The sequence below is a fragment of the Mirounga leonina genome, unplaced genomic scaffold, assembly GCF_011800145.1.
Source record: "Mirounga leonina isolate KUSES-001 unplaced genomic scaffold, KU_Mleo_1.0 Mir_454, whole genome shotgun sequence".
Lineage (NCBI taxonomy): Eukaryota > Metazoa > Chordata > Mammalia > Carnivora > Phocidae > Mirounga > Mirounga leonina.
Genome location: NW_023270763.1, coordinates 3,298,224 through 3,320,140, shown reverse-complemented (window position 1 = coordinate 3,320,140; position 21,917 = coordinate 3,298,224). Strand labels below are relative to the sequence as shown.

Sequence of the window (21,917 nt, the reverse complement as noted above, 5' to 3'; positions counted from 1 at the left end):
AAGAAGCACAGACAGACAGACGAGCTGGTAGGCACAGCTCCAGCCACGGGACCTGTCGCCGTGGCGACCTCGGTGACATCACAGAGCTGGTCACGTGCATGGCCCAGCTACAGCTGTGCGTGTGGGGGACACAGCACCGTCTGGAGCACAGTTACATTCTGACGGTGCACGGAACGGGTCTCACGGGTAATTACGAGAGTCCCTTAAAAATGGAGGAGACTGGACTACATCGAGTGTACTAATCGTGAGCCTCTGGGCTGCTGTGTCTGTGACGTGTATGAGCACCACCGGCTGGAGACACAGGACAGAGCACTCTCGGAACCCGAGGTTCCCTCACGGACCTTCGCTGCTGATGCTTCTCTGCCAGGAGGCAACCACTGTTCTGTGTTCTAGAAACTTCCGCTCATTTGGGTTGTTCCCGACCTTCCCACAAATGGAGTCCAGCTTTGCCCATGTTCATTTGTCCATTTCTCTGATGGGGGTGATTCATGTAGCAACAAACACTTATTGAGCACCTCCTGTATGCCAGGCGTGGAGCTTATGCTGGGGAATGCAAGGTGAGCCGGGGTCAGAGGGCTTGGAGCTGGAACGTGGGCGTAAGGCGAGGTACACGCTCAGTCGATCTCTGGGTGTACCCTGTATGTGTTTCCACACGTGGCTCCAGGAGCCGCACCAACGTTCCTGAGACGCTCCCGGCTCACTGTGCTCGTGACACCGAGTAGTATGGTGATTCACCTGTTTGACGCTCTGTATGTCATATTCAAAAATACTGCTGCGTTGGGCGATGGCGCAGATGAGGGAACAGACCCAGGGAGGCCAAAACCACCCACGTGACGGATCCAAGACACACGGCTCATTGGCGGTAGGAGCCAGGACCCGAACCTGGGCCGCCAGGCTCGAGGGCGCTTGGCTGCTACAGGGAGCTCCTCCCAAAGGAAACCAGCGGCACCTACTTTATCACCCGCAGGCAAACGAAATGCAAAGCGGATGCCCGCACCACAGATCCCGGATCGAGAGAGAGACAGAGAAGACATCGACCTTCTGGCTCCCCAGTGCAGGGGCGCATTTGGAGGTGGGGTGGGGGGGACAAGGCGGGCGCCCCACCTCTGCTGCAGCTCCCGTATGTCCGGTTCTGCCCGTGCAAGACCAGGGCGAACACCACCAGCAGGATGACGATCAGGCTGCAGAGCGCCATCACCAGGAGGAACCACCACTCCTCGTAGAACGGGGTTTCCACTTGAGCTGAAGGGCACAGGAACACAGGGTCACACGGGATGGGGACTCCTGCTGCCTGCCCGCGGCCCAGGGTGGGGCGGAAGGATGTGTGGGGCAGCCTCCAATCGCAGGCAATATGAACCCCATGTGCCCGGCTGGTGTGGGTTAGGGCGGTCGAGGGGCCAGATTCCCAGACATGAGCTCAGGCACGACGGGCTCCTCGGCGGTTGCTCCTTCTCTGGGGGAACCAGCCCTGTCCCAGAGCTCGCCCTGTCCTTGCCCGTCCACACCACCCTTCGCACTATGTCCCCCGATTTCATCTGCTTACGGATGTTGTCCCGGAGAAAGGGAGGAAGGACCAATGTGCCTGGACATCGTCCGATCCTCAAGTGCTCAGGCTTCCTTCCCAGATGTTCCCCCGGGGCCCCTTACCGTCTCCACCACGGCTGCCCCCCTACAACCCCTTCCGGGGGCTTCGCCTCTTCCTGACTTCCCCCCATCCCTTCTGCACATTGTCACCAGGGAGATCTTCCTCCGATGGAAACAAACGGTCCCTTCCTAAAAGCCTTCGGTGGCCCCACGTTAGCCCCGGGGCACAGTCCAAGCCCATGAGCCCCGTGGGCTGACTCCTATGCACTCCCACCCGGTGCTGGATTCTGTCCACTCCTGCATGGAAACCTCTTGCTGCAAGCGCTCCCCACTGGCCTCTGCCACACCAGGCCTCCCCAAGGGCTGCACTGTGCTGCGTTTCCTGCCTCCAGCAAAACTGAGCAGAACCACTGGCCCCATCTCTAGATACGTTTTTTGAGAAACGAATAGAAAAGGTTCATTTAAAAGTTGCTCTGAAGAAGGATACCCTTCTTGCTCGTGTTTTATTCTGCTTTACTAAGAACAGAAACATGGGAGTTGTTGCTTGGTAGGTTCCGCTTGGCCCTGGGGTCCTGCTGATGCCTTCTACATGCCCCCCGCAGGGGAGCTGGTTGGGAGGCACCAGAGCGGACAGAACAGGAAGCCGCGGTCCGCCTCCCAGCTGCTGAAGCCCCCAGAAGACACATCTACCTTACGTTCAATCTCTCACTGGAGGGGTGAAAAATGTGTGCACACTGGGGACAAAAGGGAGGAACTGACTTTGGATAACGCGACGGCACAGGGTTTCTTGGGAGATGGCAGCATTTTGAATCCAAAATATATAAGTGGTTTTCAGGATGCACATTAATTGCTCCATATAATGAGCCAACAAATCCCAACTGAGCACCCAGGTGGGCCTGGAAAAGAAAGGCCTGGGTACCCGCAGGACGCGCCCCTCCCCTGGGGCAGGACCCCGCAGGTCCGCTGTCTGGCCACTGCTCTGAAGGACGGAGGAAGCTGACCACATTCCCGCCGGCAGCCGCGGCTGGCAAGAGGGTGCAGCGGGCTTCAGAGGACAGCCCAGCCGCGGGCCCCATGAACAGAAGGGTGAGGGGGCCGTGTTCTCCTGCAGGAACCAGCCTTTGTCCCCCCGGGCTGCGTGCGTGTGGAATGAACGGCCCTGTGCATCGGGAATTACTTTACGTGGCTTTTCCACAGAGGAACCGAGAGAGGCAAACCTTGACTTGCTCGACTGGGGTGATGGGTGCCCGGGGATTCCTTATTCTAGTCTCTCTTTTGGGAGGTATGTTAAATTTTTCATAAGAAAAGTGAAGGAAATGAGAACATTTTGATTCGTCTAAGTCCTACTGTTACACAAGCCCGCGGCACGCTGGGGCTCCTTCTGGCAGACCCCCTCCCGAGCCACCAGGGCTCGCGGCCGAGCCTGCCCACACACATGGTCCTTCCTCCAAATTCACGGCAAAGAGGAGACGCAAGGTGTTCTTGATTTAAACAAGAGCAGTCGGCAGCTTAAACAAATCTACATGCTGGGGACAGGCAACGTGTTTCTCTTGGTCGTAGGGATGCCTGCCTTGTTTCTGGCCTCACCTGCACCCCTGCCTGCCCCCCGCCTACCCCCACGCCTGCACCCCCGCCTGCCCCCCACCTACGCCCCCCGCCTGCCCCCCGGCCTGCACCCCGCCTGCCCCCCCCCCTGCCCCCGCCTGCCCCCTGGCCTGCCCCCCGGTCCTGCCCCCCGCCTGCCCCCATCTGCCCCCCAGCCTGCCCCCCCATCTGCTCCTCCGCCTGCACCCCGCCTGCACCCTGCCTGACCCCCAGCCTGCACCCCTGCCTGCACCCTGCCTGCCCCCACCCCCGCGGTGGGCTGCTAGCTCCCTTTCATAATCGGCTCTGCGCTGCTCCCTGTAATCCCTCCAGCTGCCCGGCAGATCCACGGCGGAGCCCCAGGCGGTGTGACCACCCTGTTGGGTGGGGTCCCCACAGGGGCTTCCTCCCAGCAACCCCGGTAATACCAGGTGCAGGCAGGGCTGAGCGGGCCTCCCCTCCCCTCCCTCCTGCTGACCCACTGCCAGGACTTTGTCTCTGCTGCTCCCTCCCCTGTGGCCTCGCCCCACGCACCCTCCACCACCCAGACGCATGCTCCCTCTTCCGAGAAGCCCTTCCTGATCTCCCCCCATCTGTTGCACCCCTTGCCACAGGGCTGGTGAGGACGGCTAGTGTGTCATCAGCACCTCACGAGCTCCGGGAAAGAAACCTTGCCTCTTCCACCCAGAGTGGAGCCGGGGGCTCATGTACAGGGTGGCGACTGGCCCAGGGCGCACGTGGGCCCCTCAGCCATCCCGGAGGATGCCCGGATCAGACACAACCTGGGTTGGGTGCTAAGAGACCCCACCCCTCCCCGCTGTGGCTGCTGGGGTGATCCTCGCGTCGCAAGCTTTGCACAAGGCTGCCCAGTAAGGAGCCTTTGGCTGACGGGAGGGGCTGGGGGCTGCCTTCACCCCGGACGGCACACTGCTTAGCTCAAGCCGACTGCCCTGACTCTGGCAAGGGTCTCTGATTAGGAAAAAATGAGACAGAAATTAAGAATTGCTTAAGCGCAGTGTGGTGAGGACAGTCGGGGTCTGGTGGTGGTGGTGGTGGTGGTGCGGGCTCACACACACCGCTCCCCCCGCACCGTGTCTCTAGGCGGGGCCCACACCTGCTGGTGCCTACACGGAGCCCGGCGCTGTCCTCTTTCTTTGCGCCCCAGCTCTAAGCCGTCCCCTCCTCCCTCCGAGGGAAGAGCTGCACCCCGAGACTCCCCTCCCGGGCAGGGCTCCCTACCTGACACGGCCGTGGAGGGGCTGCTGGGCTCCCCGTAGCCCACCTGGTTCACGGCCACCACCCGGAACTCGTAGGTCACTCCCTGCCTGAGCTTGTCCAGGCTGACGGTGTAGGATGTGGCACTGCGGGGGATGTCCTTCACAAACATGTCCCAGAGGCCTTCATCTGGAGAGACGACACGAGAGCGGAGGTTAGGGCTGCTTTTCTCCCGCCTCTGATGCGGTGCCCGCCCTGCTGTGGGCTCACAGCTGCTCTCGCCGAGGGCATGTGACGTGAGAACCAGAGGTGGGGGGCGCTGCATGGGGCCGGGGGGCCGGGGGGCCATGGGGGAGGCCAGCCCTCTCCTCGCGCACAGACTCTGCCGCGGCTGCAGGCTGCGCAGTGGCACGTTCCTGCACGTTCTCCTGGCCATCGGATCCCATCGGATCCCATCAGACTCCAGGCCTCCCTCTGGTTTCTGACTTGACGTCCTCTTCTGTTGAGGGTTTCTGGCTCCCTCCTGGCTGGCCACGCCCCTCCCAACCCCGGGATCCCGCCTCCCTGGCCCGTCCGTGGGTCTCTTGCCGTCCATGCACCCCAGCCAGGGTTCTCGGTTCTTTGGAGTACCTGCCCCCCCATCCTAACTGGAGATGACAATCCCACCAGCGGCCAGTGTGGCGAGGCCGTCATGGCCACATGGCTGTGGGCAGACATGTTGCCGGCCCGTCGGAGGGGGTCGGGGTCTGCACTTGCTCACCCTGGGGACTCTGCCCGAACCTCACACACCAGACCCCCCAAGAGCTGCCCTCCACTTTGCTCATCCTTCGAAGCGGCTGCAGCATCCAACCTGCCCGAACCCCAGTTTGCCTTTTCATCTATGCCCCGGAGCCACCAAATACAAGTGTAAATTAGACAACTACATACTGAATTTTGAATGGATACTTGCACACCCGTGTTCATGGCATTATTCGCAATAGTCAAAAGGGGGAAGCAGCTCAAGTGTCCACTGACAGATGAATGGGTAAACAAAATGTGGTCCATCCGCACCGTGGAATAGCATTCAGCCTTAAAAAGGAAGGAACCCTGGTTCCTGCCCCAACATGGATGAACCTTGAGGACACGGTGCTCAGTGGAAGAAGCCAGACACAAAAGGACAAACACTGTGGGATCCCATTTATAGGAGGTCCCTGGACTCACCAAAATCAGAGACACAGAGAGGGGGTGGTGGGGCCAGGGGCTGGGGGAGGGGGGGGGAGTTATGGTTTCATGGGGATAGAGTCTCAGTTTCAGAAGATGAAGAAGTTCTGGAGACGGACGGTGGTGATGTCTCCACAACAGCGTGAACGTTCTTTACGCCACCGAACGGCACACTTAACAAGGGGTCACGACGGTGAATTTTATCTTGTGTATTTTTTGCCACGATAAACATATATATCGAATTTATCTAAACCCTGACATGTAGGAAAACATTCATAAGGTTGAAATTAAAGCCAGAGAGTTGAGATGAAGAGAGACAGAAGCCAATAGGTCTGATTCTGAGGCGTCCACCAGCAGGGCCAAGGAAACGTACCCAACCTCTCTGGGCCTCAACTGCAGGATGGCGACGACAGAGACATCTAAATCGTAGATCTGTTTCGGGGTTAAACAAGGTACTATTTATAAAGTGCTTATAAGTGCTGTACACAGAGGAAGCACTGCACAGCACGAGTATGCATAAGCCCAATCTCGAAGGAGGTGCTTTGGCAAAAAGTGGGCTCAGTGCCCAAAATGTTCATTTGAAGTACTGATCCATCATGAATTATAATTTCTTTTACAGGCACAGGTAGGTAATCTTTTAAAAAGAGCAGGAGATTGGGAGAGGACAGGCATGTCTGAATATGCATGCACACGCACGGACAGGTTTCTGGGAGCTGAGGGTTATCTGGCACCAACTTATCACGCACCTCGGAACACCAGATATACTCAAGTGGATTAGCCCAACAGTACACAGAAAGAAAATTGCTAGTGTATAAGTCTGTATTTGCATAGGATTTAGAGTTTGCACCGATTAAGTCCTTACAGCCACAGGTTAATGAAGGAGCGGATGTGAATGAGATTTTAAAGGTACGAATCTCTGCCATGCAGAAAAAAAGCACAACGATTATTTATTTCTAAACAGTCACGGTTACACTCATTTCCCACCAAGGTACCCATTACCACTGGTAATGTCAAAATGGCAAGCGATATCTTCAAGTCTCCCCCCTCCGGCCCTAACAGATTGAGGTTTGCACACGGAATGATTGCTGTCTAAAATGTTCATTCAGAGTTTTGCACAAGAATGATGGGGGAATAATGGGCACAGAGAGTGCATTTTCTCTGCACAAGCCGCTCCCTGTGCCTCGGGAGACCCCATGGCCCTGTTCTCCCCTCCACTGCCTCCCATCCATCCACACACTCATTCCACAGATACTGAAGTGCTCACTTTTTGCTCGGGCCCTGTTCCACCCATTGGGGAATCAGGTGAGATTTCTGTTCAGATGAGCAATTCATAGTCTAAGGGTAGGGGGTGGAGGCAGATCAATGAGGTCATTCCTCCCTTTCAGACTCCTCTTGACCTCACTCCTGCACTCCAGCAAGAGATGCTTGCTTCCACCAATGGACTTTCTGAGCACTCCTTCGCATTTACCTGTCCACATCACTGGGCCCTCAAGTTTTCAAGAGTTCAATAAATATCTATTGATGTGATCCATCTTCCCATCCATCCATCTCCCCTCCCTCCCTCCTTTCCTTCCTTTCATCTCCCTATCCACCCATCACCCCATCCATCCATCTCCCCTTCCTTCCTTTCATCTCCCTATCCACCCATCTCCCCATCCATCCATCTCCCTTTCCTTCCTTCCTTCCATCCTTCCTTCCTTCCATCCATCTCCCCATCCATCCATCATCTATCCATCTCCCTGTCCATCCATCTCCCCTTCCTTCCCTCCTTCTTTCCTTCCTTCCTTCCTTCCATCTATCCATCTCCCCATCCATCCATCCACCCACTTACCCTTCCTTCCTTCCTTCTATCCATCTGTCCATAATCTACCCCATCCATCCATCTATCCATGTATCTCCATAGCCCTTTGCAGGGCCTAGCACAAGCAGGCTTCTAGTAAATACCCACCACCACCATTTTATTTAGCACTTACTATGAGCAAGTCACTATTCTAAGGGCTTTAAATGTTGACTGAATTGTGCAGTGTTTTTCCTCTAAGAAGGTTGACAAGGGGCGCCTGGATGGCTTAGTCAGTTGAGCATCCGACTCTTGATTTCGGCTCAGGTCATAATGTCAGGGTCATGAGATCAAGCCCCTTGGCAGGCTCTGTGCAGGGCAGAGTCTGCTTGAGATTCTCTCTCTCCCTCCCTCTACCCCTCCCCCATCTCTCTCTCTCTCAAATAAATAAAATCTTAAAAAAAATAAAATAAAGGGTAGATAATTTTATGATGTAAAAGAGAAAAAATATAGACTCTTTTAAAATGAATGTTGCTTAAACCATTGCAATTAAGGGACTAAGCATGAGAGGTATTCTCAGACTGTTCTGAGTGGGTCTGAACTCTTCTGGAGTGGGTTCTCTGAGTGTCTTTTGCATTAATGTTTCTGTAATGCTTTCCTGCTACCAAAGAAAAAAAAGTATTTCCCCTTCCTCTGCCATCACCTAAAGGCCACATTTTATTTTAAGCGCTCTGTCATAGCTCCAGGAATTGTGTGAATTAAAATTTTTTTTTTTTAAATATTGATATAGAATCTCAACACAGAACAATTTATTTAGTGATCCATTTACACTGAAAAATGTTGGGGGAGGGAGAGTCATAGCAAGAGAATTTCCTTCTGAGCTAACAGAAGAAAATGTTTTCATTTTTATTTTGCTTAATTTTTCCTCGCCAAAATTAGTGCACTTGGCCTTTTAGATGTCGCTTGTAATTCACTGGGCGATCTGTCTACACTAACATTTCCATCGTGGTCCTGAGTGGGTAAGAAAAGCCGGTCAGCTGTTGAAGCGTCCACTCTGTCTCCACCGCAGATTGCTTTTCTCATTTGTATTATGCTGCTAAATATCTCAATAAATCAATGATGGAGAAAAGTATCTCTCCAAATTAGGGGGAAAATAACATTACAGAACTATTAGCTATAATGAGGTTTGTGCAACTGATTTTCCACGCACTGGGATAATCCCCAGCGCCAGATTCCCATCTCAATCAACACGTGGGAGGCATGCAAGCCTTTGCATGTTCTACAGGCCATTCTGGGGATCTGACTCAGCCAGCCCTCAGACCCCAGGTGAGGTTCGCCCCCCGCCGGGAGGCTCAGAGAACCCCAGCCAGGCTTCCCATCCCCATTCAGGGAGCTCCTACATCACCCTCCTGGGAAATCCAGGATGGGCTGGAAGAGAAGAGTCGAAATGTCTTCCAAAGCCGCATCCCTGACTGCCGGATGCCCGGTGCAAAGTCCCCTGCTGGCCCCACAGCTTTGAATGTCCTGGTTGACCTTCAGGCTGGCCACCTCCTGATGTCTGTGGGAGGGGGGGTCCAGGGTGGGGAGTGAGCCCAAATCACATCTGTGTGTGGGGCCTGCCCCCCCATCCCTGTTCCTGGACGCTTGAGGGTACACCTGCCTGGACTCTTGCTCCCCCCTGCAAGGCAAGCGGGTGGGATACTGCTGAGAGAGGAACTTTGCACATGTTCCTAAAGGGATCCCAGTGATCACACACCCCAAGTCCCTCCAGCCTCAGGGGAGGCGATGAGAAGCCACACACAGTCTGGCTCCTCAGCAGTTGGGTGTTTCTTTAAAGAATGTGAGCTCTTTGCTTTGTCTTCACTGCCTTCCCTCGGCCCTAAACACGGGGAAGAGGTTGATAGTAAAGGTCCTTGAAAAAAGAACCCTTTTGGGGCGCCTGGGGGGCTCAGTCGTTAAGCATCTGCCTTCCGCTCAGGTCATGATCCCAGGGTCCTGGGATCGAGCCCTACATCGGGCTCCCTGCTCCGCGGGAAGCCTGCTTCTCCCTCCCCCACTCCCCCTGCTTGTGTTCCCTCTCTCACTGTGACTCTCTGTCAAATAAATAAATAAAATCTTAAAAAAAAACAAAAGAAAGAACCGTTTTCCCACCTAAATAGGCTTCACGGCCTCAGAGCGGACCTGCCCAGAGCCGACAGAACGCGTCAGTTCCCATCTTACAGCCCTCGCCTCTCCCCAGCCCGGCGGTAGGAGGCACATCGTTCCCAGACCATGTCCTAATAAACCTGGAAACATGAACACCTCTCTTCTGAATTGAGACGGAGCCTGGCTCGGGCACATCCGCGGGTCGCTCAATTTATCCCTCCAACGCCCGGAACCGAGCTGCGTGCTGCAGGTACTCAGACAGACACCAGGCCAACACAGAAGTTTGATTTCACGGACAATTAAACAGGGTCTCCAGGCTGAATGAAACTGTCACTCACGGGCCCCAGATTTCTGGTTCCACTAACCAACGACGTGACTGTCAGCTTGCAGCTCGGAGAGAAGGGAGGCCTGTCAGCTGTTTGTTTCTTAAACACTGCCTTTGCTCTTTGCGGCGGTGGTCAGTCTCAGTCCGAAATCTAACTGAAGCACGTGGGGCTCAAACACGAGGCTAAACACCTTTGAGGATAAAAAAAAATCACCTTTTATCTAATCTGGCTGAAGGCAGGAGACAGATGAGGTGAAGGCCTAGAAGCAAAGGATGTGCGTGCCCTGAAGACGGCCGGCGCGGGCGGGTGTGAGGAGGGTCGCCAGGCCCGGGAGGGTCGGACCTGCAGCAGCGGCCCGCCTGCCGCATTTGCCGACTGGGGGATTTCCACGGATTTTAAACCTTTGGAAAAAGGCTGATTTTCTTCTTTGTTCAACCGAAAAGTCCCAGGCCAAAGACCAAAAATGAACAGAATGAGCGGGGAGGGAGCTGGGAGACGCGGACGCGGGTTTGTGGGGGCTCGTGATCAGGGCCGGGGACCGGGCCCTGTCCTCCAGCTGACCAGCTCTCAGCTCTGGGCTAACGACACTATTTGTGAAAAAGGCTGCCTGCACCGGGTACGTCCTAAATATGAATTTCATGGCTGCTTCGGAGAGGAAAATACATTTATGGTTCCTTTATGCCATTCCAGTCTATTGTGTAAATATGTAAATTCGGTTTCGTGATCTACACAATAAAATGCCTTGGGATAATTTGTGTAAATAAATCATCTGCATAAGCCCACTGCATAGTTTCCAAGGCCTTCCAGGGAACTTGGCGACACTGACTCGGAGGAAACGTACGCACAACCAGAGACATGCATCTTTGGTGAGGCTGCCCTTGGGTCCGAGCCCACTGACCGCCCTTCCCAGGAATAAAGAGTCTGTGTTCCAGCCCGAGATGCTAATCTCATAGCTGCTGCTGGGTTGTCTGCATGTCAGGGCAGCAATGGGGCGATTCTGCAGAATTTGCAAGGGGTTAGGGTGAGGATGCAGAAGAGGAAGGGGTTGCATTGCCACCTGTCCCCACCTGCCCCCACCTGCCCCAGCCCACTGGCCACCTCGTGGCTCCAGCCACCAAGCTGACGAGCTGCCTGCCTCCCGGGTGCAAGATGGAGATTTGGCTGGGCGGGAAGACGGCAGGCCGAGCAGACGCAGGGGGCCCTGGGGGCCACCTAGGGCAAAGTGGCTCGGGCTCCCCAGACACCCTGTGGCGAGGGACCCGCAGGTGCCAGATGGACTCCGCCAAAAATAGGGCCTCCTCATGAAAACCTGGGCCCATCTCCCAGACCCCCGCTCCCTTCAAAATACTCGCCTGCCTGGAGAAAGTCTTGCCAGAGAGCTTCGGTGGAGAAAATAAGATAGAGCGTTTAATGTTTTGTGTAATGAGGCCTGTAATAGATGACAGCTGAGATCCAAAGCCCTAAGGCACCAGCAAGGTGTTTAAATATTGACAATCCATAAAAGCATTTCATTTGCCTCTGAGTTGCTGCTGGCCTGCGTCACGGGAGGGAGGAGGCACACTTCCGCGGGGAGACGGTGAGCCCCGCGGCCGCTCTGGTTCGGTCCACGGTCTGAAAGGGGACCACGGTCTCAGAACAGAGCGGAGGCAAATCATTGCTCATTGAATAAAACAGCGTCTTGCAGGTCAGCGTCCTGTCACGTCTTAGTCCCCGGGGGCTGGTTTCCTCTTCGCGGCACCAACTGGCGGAGCTCGGGGTCCTGCTGATCTCAGGAGGCATCCAGCCAGCTGAGGCCCTCGGGGCGCAGAGCGCGGTGCGAGACCTAGGCCGGTGTCCCAGGTAGCTCATCTTCACACCGTCGTCCGGACTCCCCAAAGCTGCCCTTCTTCCAACAGGCCACCTGCTTCCTTCCTTATGGTGGATGGATGCGATTCTGATGACCCAATGAGAAGCCCAAGAATCAATACTTTCTCTTTGCTCAGAAAGTGCCGGAATGTGCTCTCCACTGCTAGGATTCCGAGCCCACACACGCGTGTGTGGCCGCTGACGTGGTCCATTCCCCACGTCTGATCTCTGACACGGAGATGCTCCTTCCAAAGATGCGCTGTTGCACTTGATTGATCAGGACGCCATCCGTGGGATACATGTATACATATATTTTTAAAATCTTAAGCTGAGCTTTTGATTTTGAGGTAATTGTAAATAGAACCGCATGCAGTTATGGGAAATGATGCAGAGAGAAACCGAGTGTCCTTTATCTGGTGTCCGCCAACGGGATCATCTTGCAAAACAGCAGCAGAGCATGGCAGCCGGGAAGTGACGCTGACGCGGAGCGTTCCCGTCACTCCAGGGACCCCACTGCGGTCCTCACAGCCACGCATTAGGGGGGCGGGTCTTAACACTAGTCGGGGAGCAAGCCCTCGGCAGAAGGAGAGGAGTTGGCAGGGGTCCTCTGTGTGCGTGTCCTCTAGCGCAAGTCCTCTTACCTTTCCTCGGGGCCACAGCCCCCTTTGGCAATCTGCTGACTCGAAGGGACACCTTCTCGGGATGGCTTTAGATGCATAAAACGTGAGGGGAAGCCAGTTCTGCCCTAAAGCCTGCAGGAACCTAGAGGTGACTGGAGATTCCCGGCAGCCCCGTCTCCCAGGTCTGTGGACCGTGTGGGTCATGTGTGGTTTTCGTTGGGTGACGTGTTGGCCTACATGGTTCTCTGGAAGACGGGGTACACAGACTTGGGTTTCAGGGAGCACCGCGATGCCAGGGCCACGCTGGGTGACAAGGCCCACGCAGCATTCGGACGACAAGGGCAGCCCTGTTGGGAGGCCCCGCGTGGCCGCGATGGATGGGAAGCAGAGTGATTTCTGTTGCTCGCAACTCCACAGGCTCTGCAGCTACGTTCGTGGTCTCTTACCTACCGTGGGGGGGTTGAATTGTGTCCCCTCAAAATTCACGCATTCAAGGTCTGATCCGCCATGTCTCAGCGTGTGACCTTATTTGGAAATAGGGTCTTTGCGGATGTAATTAGTCAAGACGAGGTCTTGAGGGGAGGCCCTAACCCAGTATGACTGGTGTCCTCATAAAAAGGAGGCATTTGGGCACAGGGAGAAGGCAGGGATGGGGGTGACGCCTCCACCAGCCAAGGAACGCCCAAGACTGAGGGCAAACCACTTGGGAGAGAGGGAGACAGGCCCGCACAGACCCTCCCTCACACCTCAGAGGACCCACCCTGCCACGCCCTGCCCTTGGACGCCCAGCCTCTGGGCGGAGGCAGGACACGCACGTGGGTGAAGCTGCCCAGTGTGGGGTCCATGGTTACAGCAGAGTAAACAAACACACCTGTGTTTATGAGGGAAGGAAATGCTGAATTTCAGTTAGGAGTCAGTGATATCCAGGGATCTCCCAGATTCTCTCAGGAGCCCCTTGCTGGGCCTGAAAGTGCACAAAGCAAGCTTTGCAATGAATGCTCTCCCTAGATTTGGGGAGAAAAGCGTTGAGTTGCTTCCTTGGGGTCAGTGCGGCCTCCGCGGCCCTTGGCTGGGCCCAGATCTCACCGGGCCCGTATTCGAAGCTCCTGCAGTCTCAGAAAGTGCTGGGGAATCAGATGTCCTCAGCAGAGAGCCTGCTGTGTGCTCTCGGGGCCGCCTGATTTCAGAGGGACGGGGCAGGGGCCCAGTGGCCGCAGAAGGCCCGTACTGATTTGTGAGCCCCGCTTCCAGAACAGACTGAGTGCCTTGCTCAACCACAAGCTCCTAGGACCCCTCGGGCTGACGCGCTGAACGTGCTAATGCTTGAGCCAAAGAATTTTTCATATCACCTTTAACAGATGCTGTTTTGTCTCAGGCACCAGATTGTCTACTTAGGAGTTACTAGGAGGTGCTTGTAACTAGTAATCTCTCAAAAGCAGTTTGGTGGGCAGTCTGTCTGACACAATGACGAGTATGACACGGCAGGCCTTCCTCTCGGCCCAAAGGCTCTTAAACTATCCAACTACAGTGATGCCCAGCGCCGTGGGCAGGCTCTGGTGGCGGGCTTTCTGCAGGCAGCCCCGGCACACTGTAGATTTTCATGCTCAGACAGTCACGATTAGATGTGCCACCCTCTGAAGGTCACGGAGGACGTGCTCAGTATTCTCTCTGCATTTTGTGACACCCCCTAGCTCCCAGGAGTAATAGCCGGCTCAATGCAGCAGAAATAGATTTTCCAATAATGCCCATGCTTAGTTATTACCGTTGAATGGGAGGAAGAGAGCGAAACCCTCTTAGGGCAAACAGGGTAGAGAATGGACCTCAGACCTCATTTTCAGGAGCCTAAAGATGGGATGATGTGTGGGCCTCACTATGAACAAGAATCTTCATCGTGATCAGAAAGGAGCAGGACTCCGTCTGGGTGCAAAGATGAAGAGCCCAAAATGAGCCTCTAGAAACACTCTTGGATCCTACTGATGAGTTGGAAGTGTCTGCAAGTGTCCCTAAGTTTGCATGTACTTGTTTCTGAGGATGGCAGTGACCACACCCCTAGGGATGCATACTGCGGTGAAGCATGGAGAATCTATGCCCGCAAGGTGACGGAGGAGAGGGAGAGACGCACGTAACGTTTCATCGAGTTGCCCTCATCTCTGTATCGTTAGGGAAAGGCTGAGAGGAGGCTGAGGGCTCTGGCTCTCAGACTCTCGGCTTGGCAGGTGCTGCAGCCCCGCCCCTTACCTGAGGGCCTGGCCTCGATGACGTAGCCGGTGGTGGGCGTCCTGCCCGCATTTCCCTCGATCCATTGCAGGGTCAGTTCAGAGGCGGACTTGGTGACCAAGACATCTCTGGGGGACCCCGGGGAGCCTGTGGGATAAAAGAGACAGGGGCAGGTAGAGACTGGCACTCGGGGGGCTCCTCATCCCACAGGTGGGGCCAGCCCTGCCCAGGCTCTGTCTACTCCTCCGGGCAGGTGGCTTAGCCTTGCCCGGTCACACTCTGCTCATCCCAGATGTGGGAAGGATACACTGGCCTCATGGGTTGGCCAGACGTGAACAGAGATGAGCCAGGCAACGGGCCCAAGACTGCGCCTGGCACGCAGTGGGCCCTCTGGGAACCTGGATTCTGCCACCCTCGCCTTGCTAAGGATTTAAAAAAAATGCCAAAATAGTTTAAGTGGGAAGCTACAGGGCTCCTTGGCATGATGTGAGCACTTCAAAATTTCTTGTGTACCTTATTTCAAAAACTGCACTTGTTTTGGGGGGAGCCTGGGGAGCACAAATGTTGGGCAGCTGACTCTTGTTTTCGGCTCAGGTCATGATCTCAGAGTCGTGAGGTCGAGCCCTAAGTCGGGCTCCACACTCAACGGTGAGTCTGCTTGGGTTTCTCTCTCGCTCTCCCTCTGCCCCCCCCAAAAATAAATAAATAAACCTTTAAAAAACTCACTTGTTTTCTCCTAAGCTTTTCCAGAAAACAGCCCCAAACGTTACATGTTTAACACCTAAGAACTTGCTCATCTCTGTTTAACAAGCCCGCCCGGGGAAGTTGGTGCTACCACGTGATTTTGAAGACACCCGTGCTGCCAGAAGGCTTCTGCGTTTCTGCCCGCTCTGGGTGGGCCACAGCCGCTTGGCCTGTGGCGGGGACGGGCCCCTGACTGGCACGGCCCCGGGCGCGGGGCCCTTGGCGGAGCTCCACTTACCCTCGGCTGGCCCGGCCGTGACATTGGCTTGCAGCTCGGGCCCGTAGGCAATGGTCCGCGCCTGCACGCGGAAGAAGTAGGTGACTCCCTTGGTGAGATCGCGCACCTTCAGCCAGCGCTGCCCGTTCCCCTTCACGTCCACCGTCACCACCTTGCTCACCCCTGCAACCACCGAGAGCAAAGGCCGGGAGGGGGCTGGGGTCAGAAGAGCCATGGCACCACCTACTTCGCCGTGACGACAGCGAGGAAGTCCCCGGCTCGCTAAGGAAGTATTTCTTACAATTGGGAGGGGTTTAAGTGGTGGAAATAGGCAATTTTCAACAAAGGTAAGTGTAATGAGTGTTCGAGTCTGATACGTGGTGCTGGCAAAGTGAAGAGCCAGCCTCACGGTGCGACGCCGGGAGGTGGCCCACGCATCCTGCCTCGTGCGGGGAGGCCCCCCGTCCTCCCGCGCCCGGGTCAGGCCCCCCTCCCGCGGGCTCTGAGCTGCACCAGGCTCTGTGTCGCTTGCGTAGGTGACCTGGAGCTTCCTGACTCCAGAGAAGAGAACAGGGAAGAAGATGCAGAAGATTTCGTTTCAGCTACAAGATGGGCTTCCCCCTAGAGGGGTCTCCAGCCCGACTGGGTTGGCCAACCTGTGGCCTAAAGGCCCCCAAACCACTCACGAGAACTTGATCCTTGGACCCTGAAGCAGGACAAAGAAAGACCGTCACTGCAAATATCGATGCCCCGATTCGGAGAACCATGAGGACAGATAACAGTTGGCTTACATAAACGAAGTGAGCGTGTGGTTGGTTGTATTACATGGAATGAGAAAACTGAGATTTAACATTTGGGGGGAAGACGCATGGTGAAAATTATACAAATGCAGCATTTTGCAGGACAGAAATGGGGCTCTCTGGTTAAATAAGTTTGAAGATGTTGTGCCCTCACCTCGCATGGCTCAAGAAAGGGGTTTCAGGATGACAGTTTGCACACCCAAAGACCGTCATCAGCAAACTGATGGGGTCTTCTTCAATATGAAGTTATTCTGGATAGCAACCCTCTTTTTTTTTTAATTAAAAATTGCCTTCCTTTCCCCCAGAGCAGAAACAAACCCATGTACAGATTTTGTGAATTCCATCCCACTAGGAGGTAGAGCTAGTCTGACCTCCCCTGCATCTCAACTATGTCAGAATCTTATTTATTTAGTCAATTTTTAAACCGTGCCCTGCACTACAAAGCCCTGGGGTGCAAGCCCATAAAATACGACCGTTTAAAACATTTTAAAAAACGTAAAAGTAAAATCCGTTCCGCCAGAATGTGGCTCAGGCTCCGCGTGGCTTGGTTCTCCCCACCGTGACCAGGGGACTGGCCCAGGGAGGTGAGGGAGGAGCCAGGCCCGTCTTCTCGATGGAGTGACCCCGGGGCCTGCTGGCAGGGGGAGGCTGCCGGGCTCTCTGCTCCCTTGGCCTGGGCCGATGAGCGGCTGGCCGGCCCGGAGTCTGCCCGCGTGTAGCCCAGGCACCGCCCAGGGCTAGCAGAATCACTACCGGGCGACATCACCGCTTTACAGCTTCTCCCCAGCTTGACCACACACACGTGTATAAACACACACATCATGTCTTCGGCAATCCTCACAAGAGGGCCGGCCGGCATTACTACAGAGTTCATATGATGCTAGCCTCCCAGGAAAGATGACTGATGTTTTCACTACATTTGTAACTCCGTCTCTGGGAAACGTAGAGGTTCTCGGAGGCATCAGGAAGAACCGGAAATCGTTCAGAGACCCACTTGCTACTTTCATGATTCCCTGTTGGAAATCTGGAGCCAACGTGAAGGGGGCAGGGGTTGGGTTTCTCTAAGAGACCCCACCCTAGAGGCTTGCACAGCGAGCAGGTTGGCCGGCCGCTGCCCTAGGGGAGGGGACACAATGAAGGCTTCTTAGAGCCACAAGAGGAGCCCCCCCCATCCCGCCCGCCCCTGGCAGAGACGGATCTGGGTGTGGAGGTGGGACAGCGAGGGCTGGACGAGCCCGCCGGAAATGCTGGGCAATCGCACCTCAGCAAGGCACAGGACGACGCGCTGCGTGTGTCCCCATCACTGCCTTCTGTTCAGCCCCTATGGCCTCATCCCTGAGCGTCTGGTCCCTTTCACCATATAACAGCACACACCATCCTACGTGCCACTGAAAGTTCCCCTCGCCAGCCCCAGGTCCAAACGCCCCAAAGGGCCTACGTGCAGAGAGAGGCCACGGCAAGTCTCTCCTGCTCCGAGTTTCTGCCCTTTCCTGGCCTGTGTTCTCTTCGGGGCTGGAAGGGGTCAGGACCAGCGTCCTCTGTCGGGCTAAGCCAGGGGCTCTGGCAGATGCCGTCAGACCAGGCAGGCACACGGTGGGATCCTGCAAAGTGATACTGATGTTAGAGGTGAGCAGGGACACCCCAGAAGGTCACAGGGTCAACCAGGGAGGCACCAAGAGCAGGGCTGGTGAGTCTGCTCCTCAGGAAGAGGCTGTTTGCTGGTGGCCAGGGAAGCGGGAGGATGTGGGAAGGACATGGGGGACCCGTGGCCAGCCTCACCCCCGGCTGGAGTGGGGACAATGCTGTTTCAGGCTCAGCAGCAGCTGCAGTGTTTCCTGTCACCAGCCCCAGGCCTGGATCAGCCACGCGACGGATGAGCAGGAATCAGTGAGTCTGGGATGCGCCCAAGCCACCGACACAGTCCAAGTCTGGGGGTCTGGACGGTTTGCTCTTAAGCAGCAGGGGACCTGAGGAAGCTGTGCACCCTGAGAGCCTGGAGAAATGCATAAGGTGCTGAGCAAAAGCACTTCCTCCTGCCCTGATTTCAAAGCGTATCACGCTCACTGCTGAAGCCAGGAAGATCCAGGTGGGCAGAACCAGCCCTCCCGACGGACAGAAGAGATGATGCCGGTGACGGGCGAGAGGCGAAATGGTGTCACCAGTGACCCCACCTGTTGTCACTCCAGGGAGAACGGGAAGAACAGGTGGCCATGAAACGCTTCAATGACCGCTCTGCACGCTTCTCTCCGTGGCGTTCCCGGCGTGTTTACTTGCAGAAACGCAAGTGCTCCAGATGTTTCCCACCGCGGTGGCTCTCAAACCGGCCTGCCCGGGTTCAAACCCCACGCGCGTCCGCATTCCCCACCTGCAGCCCTGGGCGGCCGTCTCAAGGGCTCGAAGCCCGATTTCTTGTGAGATGTGAGTAAAAGCGGCCCCCACACCGCACAGCCTGTGAGGACGCGGACGAGTGTGTGCAGGTGCTTCGCACGGGCCTGGTCTGTAGAGAGCTGCGTCATCCCACCTACGATCGCGGACATGCACGTGGGGCCGTGCTTACAGGGAGCACCAAGGAAGCCACGTGTCAGCTGCGCATGAGGCACCGGAGTGTCTCACTGCGTCGTGTGAATGATGCCGGGGTTCCCGTGGTCACGGGACCACACCCCCGACCGCCCCAGGGAAACCGCATGCAGGATCATGTCCCTGGAAGGTGAGGCGAGGCCGTGGGGACAGACGCCTGGCAAGGCAGCAGGACTCCTGGACGTCGGGACCACGGAGCGCGGGGGATGAAGCAGGGCCGCCGTGGCCCGCCACCGGTCAGGGACGATGGCCATGGTCTTGCTTCCACAGCAAGTGCTTTTTACAAGACCAGGGGAGCCGCCTGGGCGCCAGGCCCAGAGGTGCCCGCCACGGAGTTTCTAGAGATTCTACAAACCCTTTCCCGCACTTATTTGAGGAGGCACGGGAAGACTCACTGTCTCGATGAGGAGGGACTCCAAGGTCGCTCGGGACCGTGAATCCTGGCAATCCTTTCTCCGTGTGTGGCTAGCAGCGTCTGCAGCGTGGGCTCCGGAACCCGCTGTGGGTGCACGCCCGGGAGTGTGCGCAGATGGTACCGGGCAGCGGATGGACGGTGCCCAGGGGCGCTCTGCGCTTTGTCCATGCGGAACGAGCACTCACAGATGCCCGGTTCCTTCTGGGTCCGTGCTGCAGAGGCCCCAAGCCCGCCGCGCCCCGCCCCGGGTCCCCAGACAGGCACCCGTCCTGAAAGGAACACAGCCGCAGGACAGAGCCGGTGCCGCGCCCTCCCGCACTGCCCGGCCTCTGCGGTGTTTGCCAAAGCGGGCCAGCGCCTGAGGCCCTTTCTTCCCGCACAGCTTTACATCTCTGACTTGGGATTGATGACGCAAACGTACTGGGCCGCGGTTTACTGCAAGCATTTTTTCTTTGCTAGCACTTCATAAAACAACAATGAATCTTAGAGTTAATAATGGCATTTTAGATTCAATGACATAAAATCTAGTGCTTAAATTTTCTTCCAATCAACCCCGTTTTACTGGAATGTACTTATTTTAAAAGGAAACTTTTATCACGGCTTTAAGTGGAGTGCCAATATTATTTGATGTGTTGGTTATATTTTTTCGTCCTGGACATTAAATAATCTGTAATGTTTACAGTCTGGCTGTGCGTCCTACCAGGGGGAGCCTGCCCTGGGCAACATGCTGTTGGGCACATGGTGGGTGAGGAAGAATGTCTATGGAGCCCTCCAAGAGCACGTCAGCTGTGAGCGGGGAGGAGGGACGGGTAAGCGAGAAATTACCCCAGCGCCAGAGCGATAACCCAGGGGGCGGAGCAGTGCTGCCAAGTGGCCCAGCCCACGCACACTCCCGTCACTGCCCCCTCCCCACGCGGTGCGCAGTCTCCCCTGCAAACGCACGCAGCCCCTGTCCCCACTTCTCACCCCCAGGCCCCCAGCTCCAAGCCCCTTGCCAGGTGCCGCGGTCGCCGCTGGTCTCCCCAGGCCCAAACCTCTGTAACGGGCCGCAACCCCTTCTCCCCAGAAGCTTCTGTATCTTCTCTTCCCATCGATAATTCATCTTCATGCCTCTGTCACTGTGTCTCTCACGCTCCTCTGTGTGTAAACATTTCTGCTGCTCTTCTTGGAGGATCTGTGCTTCTTCTGATTGATCCTTGGAAGTGTGGAGCTGATCAATAAATCTTTTCATTCCACGGCGTTGAGACTGTGGTTGTAGCCAGAGAGGCCCTGGTCTATGTGAGCCAGACCCTCTCAGGGCCCTGCAGCCACGGCCCTCGTGACCTGGCCCTTGTGACCCGGCCCTGGTGACCCGACCCTGGTGACCTGGCCCTCGTGACCTGGCCCTGGTAACCCTGCCCTGGTGACCTGGCCTTTGTGACCCGGCCTGCTGCTCTCGCACGACCTCCTCCCCACTCCTCAGGCTTGGCCTCAGGACCCCGAGCCCGACCCTGAGCGGCCCATGCGCTGCTGAACTTCCCCAGGGCTGGGAGCTCGGCACGCCTAGGTCCTCGAGACACTGGTCACCATCACATCGTGGATTGTTTGTGGGTGTGTTGCTTCTCTCCTTGCTGGAATACAGACTCACGGATTCAGGGAAGCAAGGATCGTGATGAACAGTTCAGTGAAGGTCCCTGCTTCCCCGGATCTATAGACTCCAGCATCTAGAACAGCACTTGGCATGCAGCAGGAGCTTAATGAAGACTCGAGGGAATGAATGCATGAAGGGTGTCACTGGAGAAACCTCTGAGGACGCTGGACGGTCAGCACCTCTCCTAGGATGCCCATGGAACATGATGGGCCTACGTTCTCCATGTGGTTCTAACAAGTGGTGCCCAGGACACAGCGGAAGCAGGAGAGAAATGTCTTGGGTCAGAGGGAGAAAGGTCAGAGTGTCCCGTTGCAAGTCGGCCGGGGGAGGGCTGTGTTGGAGCCCAGGGCGCGGACCTTCTGGTCCTGGCCCCGCGATGGCTCGCAGGCCTCTTGCGGACTGGGGAGTGGCTTGCGCGCCTGGGAGGTTGGCTTTCCCTGCTGCCCCCCTCGGGCCTCACCTTGGACGGGTGCTAAGGGCTCGTAGACCACTCGGTAGCCCTGCAGGATGCCGTTGGCCGCCGCCGGTTCGCCCCACGAGACATTAAGCGTGGTAGAGGTTATTTCTGAGAACGCCAAGAAGCTGGGGGTCCCAGGAGCTGGAGGAACAGAGCGTAATGGGACTTTCAGTCAAGCTCCTTTATAGATCATTTACGTACACGTCTATGCCTCCACATAGACTAAAAGTGTTATTAGATGTTATTTTCAACTCAGTAAAAGTCTCCATGCTCTGGCACAAAAGAAGACTTATTGACTGTCTCTGAACTTGCCCGGATCCATCAGAAACCTGGACCCTCTAGAGAAGAGCAGAGAAAATGATGGGGTTTAACACAAAGGAGCCTGAAAGACAGTGACAAAGGCAGAAAGATGAATAATAGATAGAGGCGCAGAATGAAAGGCAGATGGCTTCACTTCCCAGCGCGGAACCCTGCTGGAGGCCCCGCCCCCTCTCCGCCCTGGCCTGTGGGTATGTGTGGGAGGCCCTCTCGGGCTCCACCTGGGGCTGGAGACAGGGGGCCCCA

General features: G+C 56.1%; 1 protein-coding gene across 4 annotated transcripts in view; it reads right to left on the bottom strand.

Moving 5' to 3' along the window:
* SDK1 (sidekick cell adhesion molecule 1) overlaps positions 1 to 21,917 on the bottom strand; it is a 616,964-nt gene that overhangs the window by 18,203 nt on the left and 576,844 nt on the right. For all 4 annotated transcript variants that reach the window (XM_034988284.1, XM_034988283.1, XM_034988282.1 and 1 more), the window contains 5 exons: positions 21,357 to 21,494; positions 15,496 to 15,657; positions 14,535 to 14,660; positions 4,408 to 4,572; positions 1,105 to 1,242 (listed from right to left, as the gene is read on the bottom strand). In XM_034988284.1, coding sequence (XP_034844175.1) covers positions 1,105 to 1,242; positions 4,408 to 4,572; positions 14,535 to 14,660; positions 15,496 to 15,657; positions 21,357 to 21,494 — 729 coding nt within the window. The remainder of the gene's footprint in view (positions 1 to 1,104; positions 1,243 to 4,407; positions 4,573 to 14,534; positions 14,661 to 15,495; positions 15,658 to 21,356; positions 21,495 to 21,917) is intronic.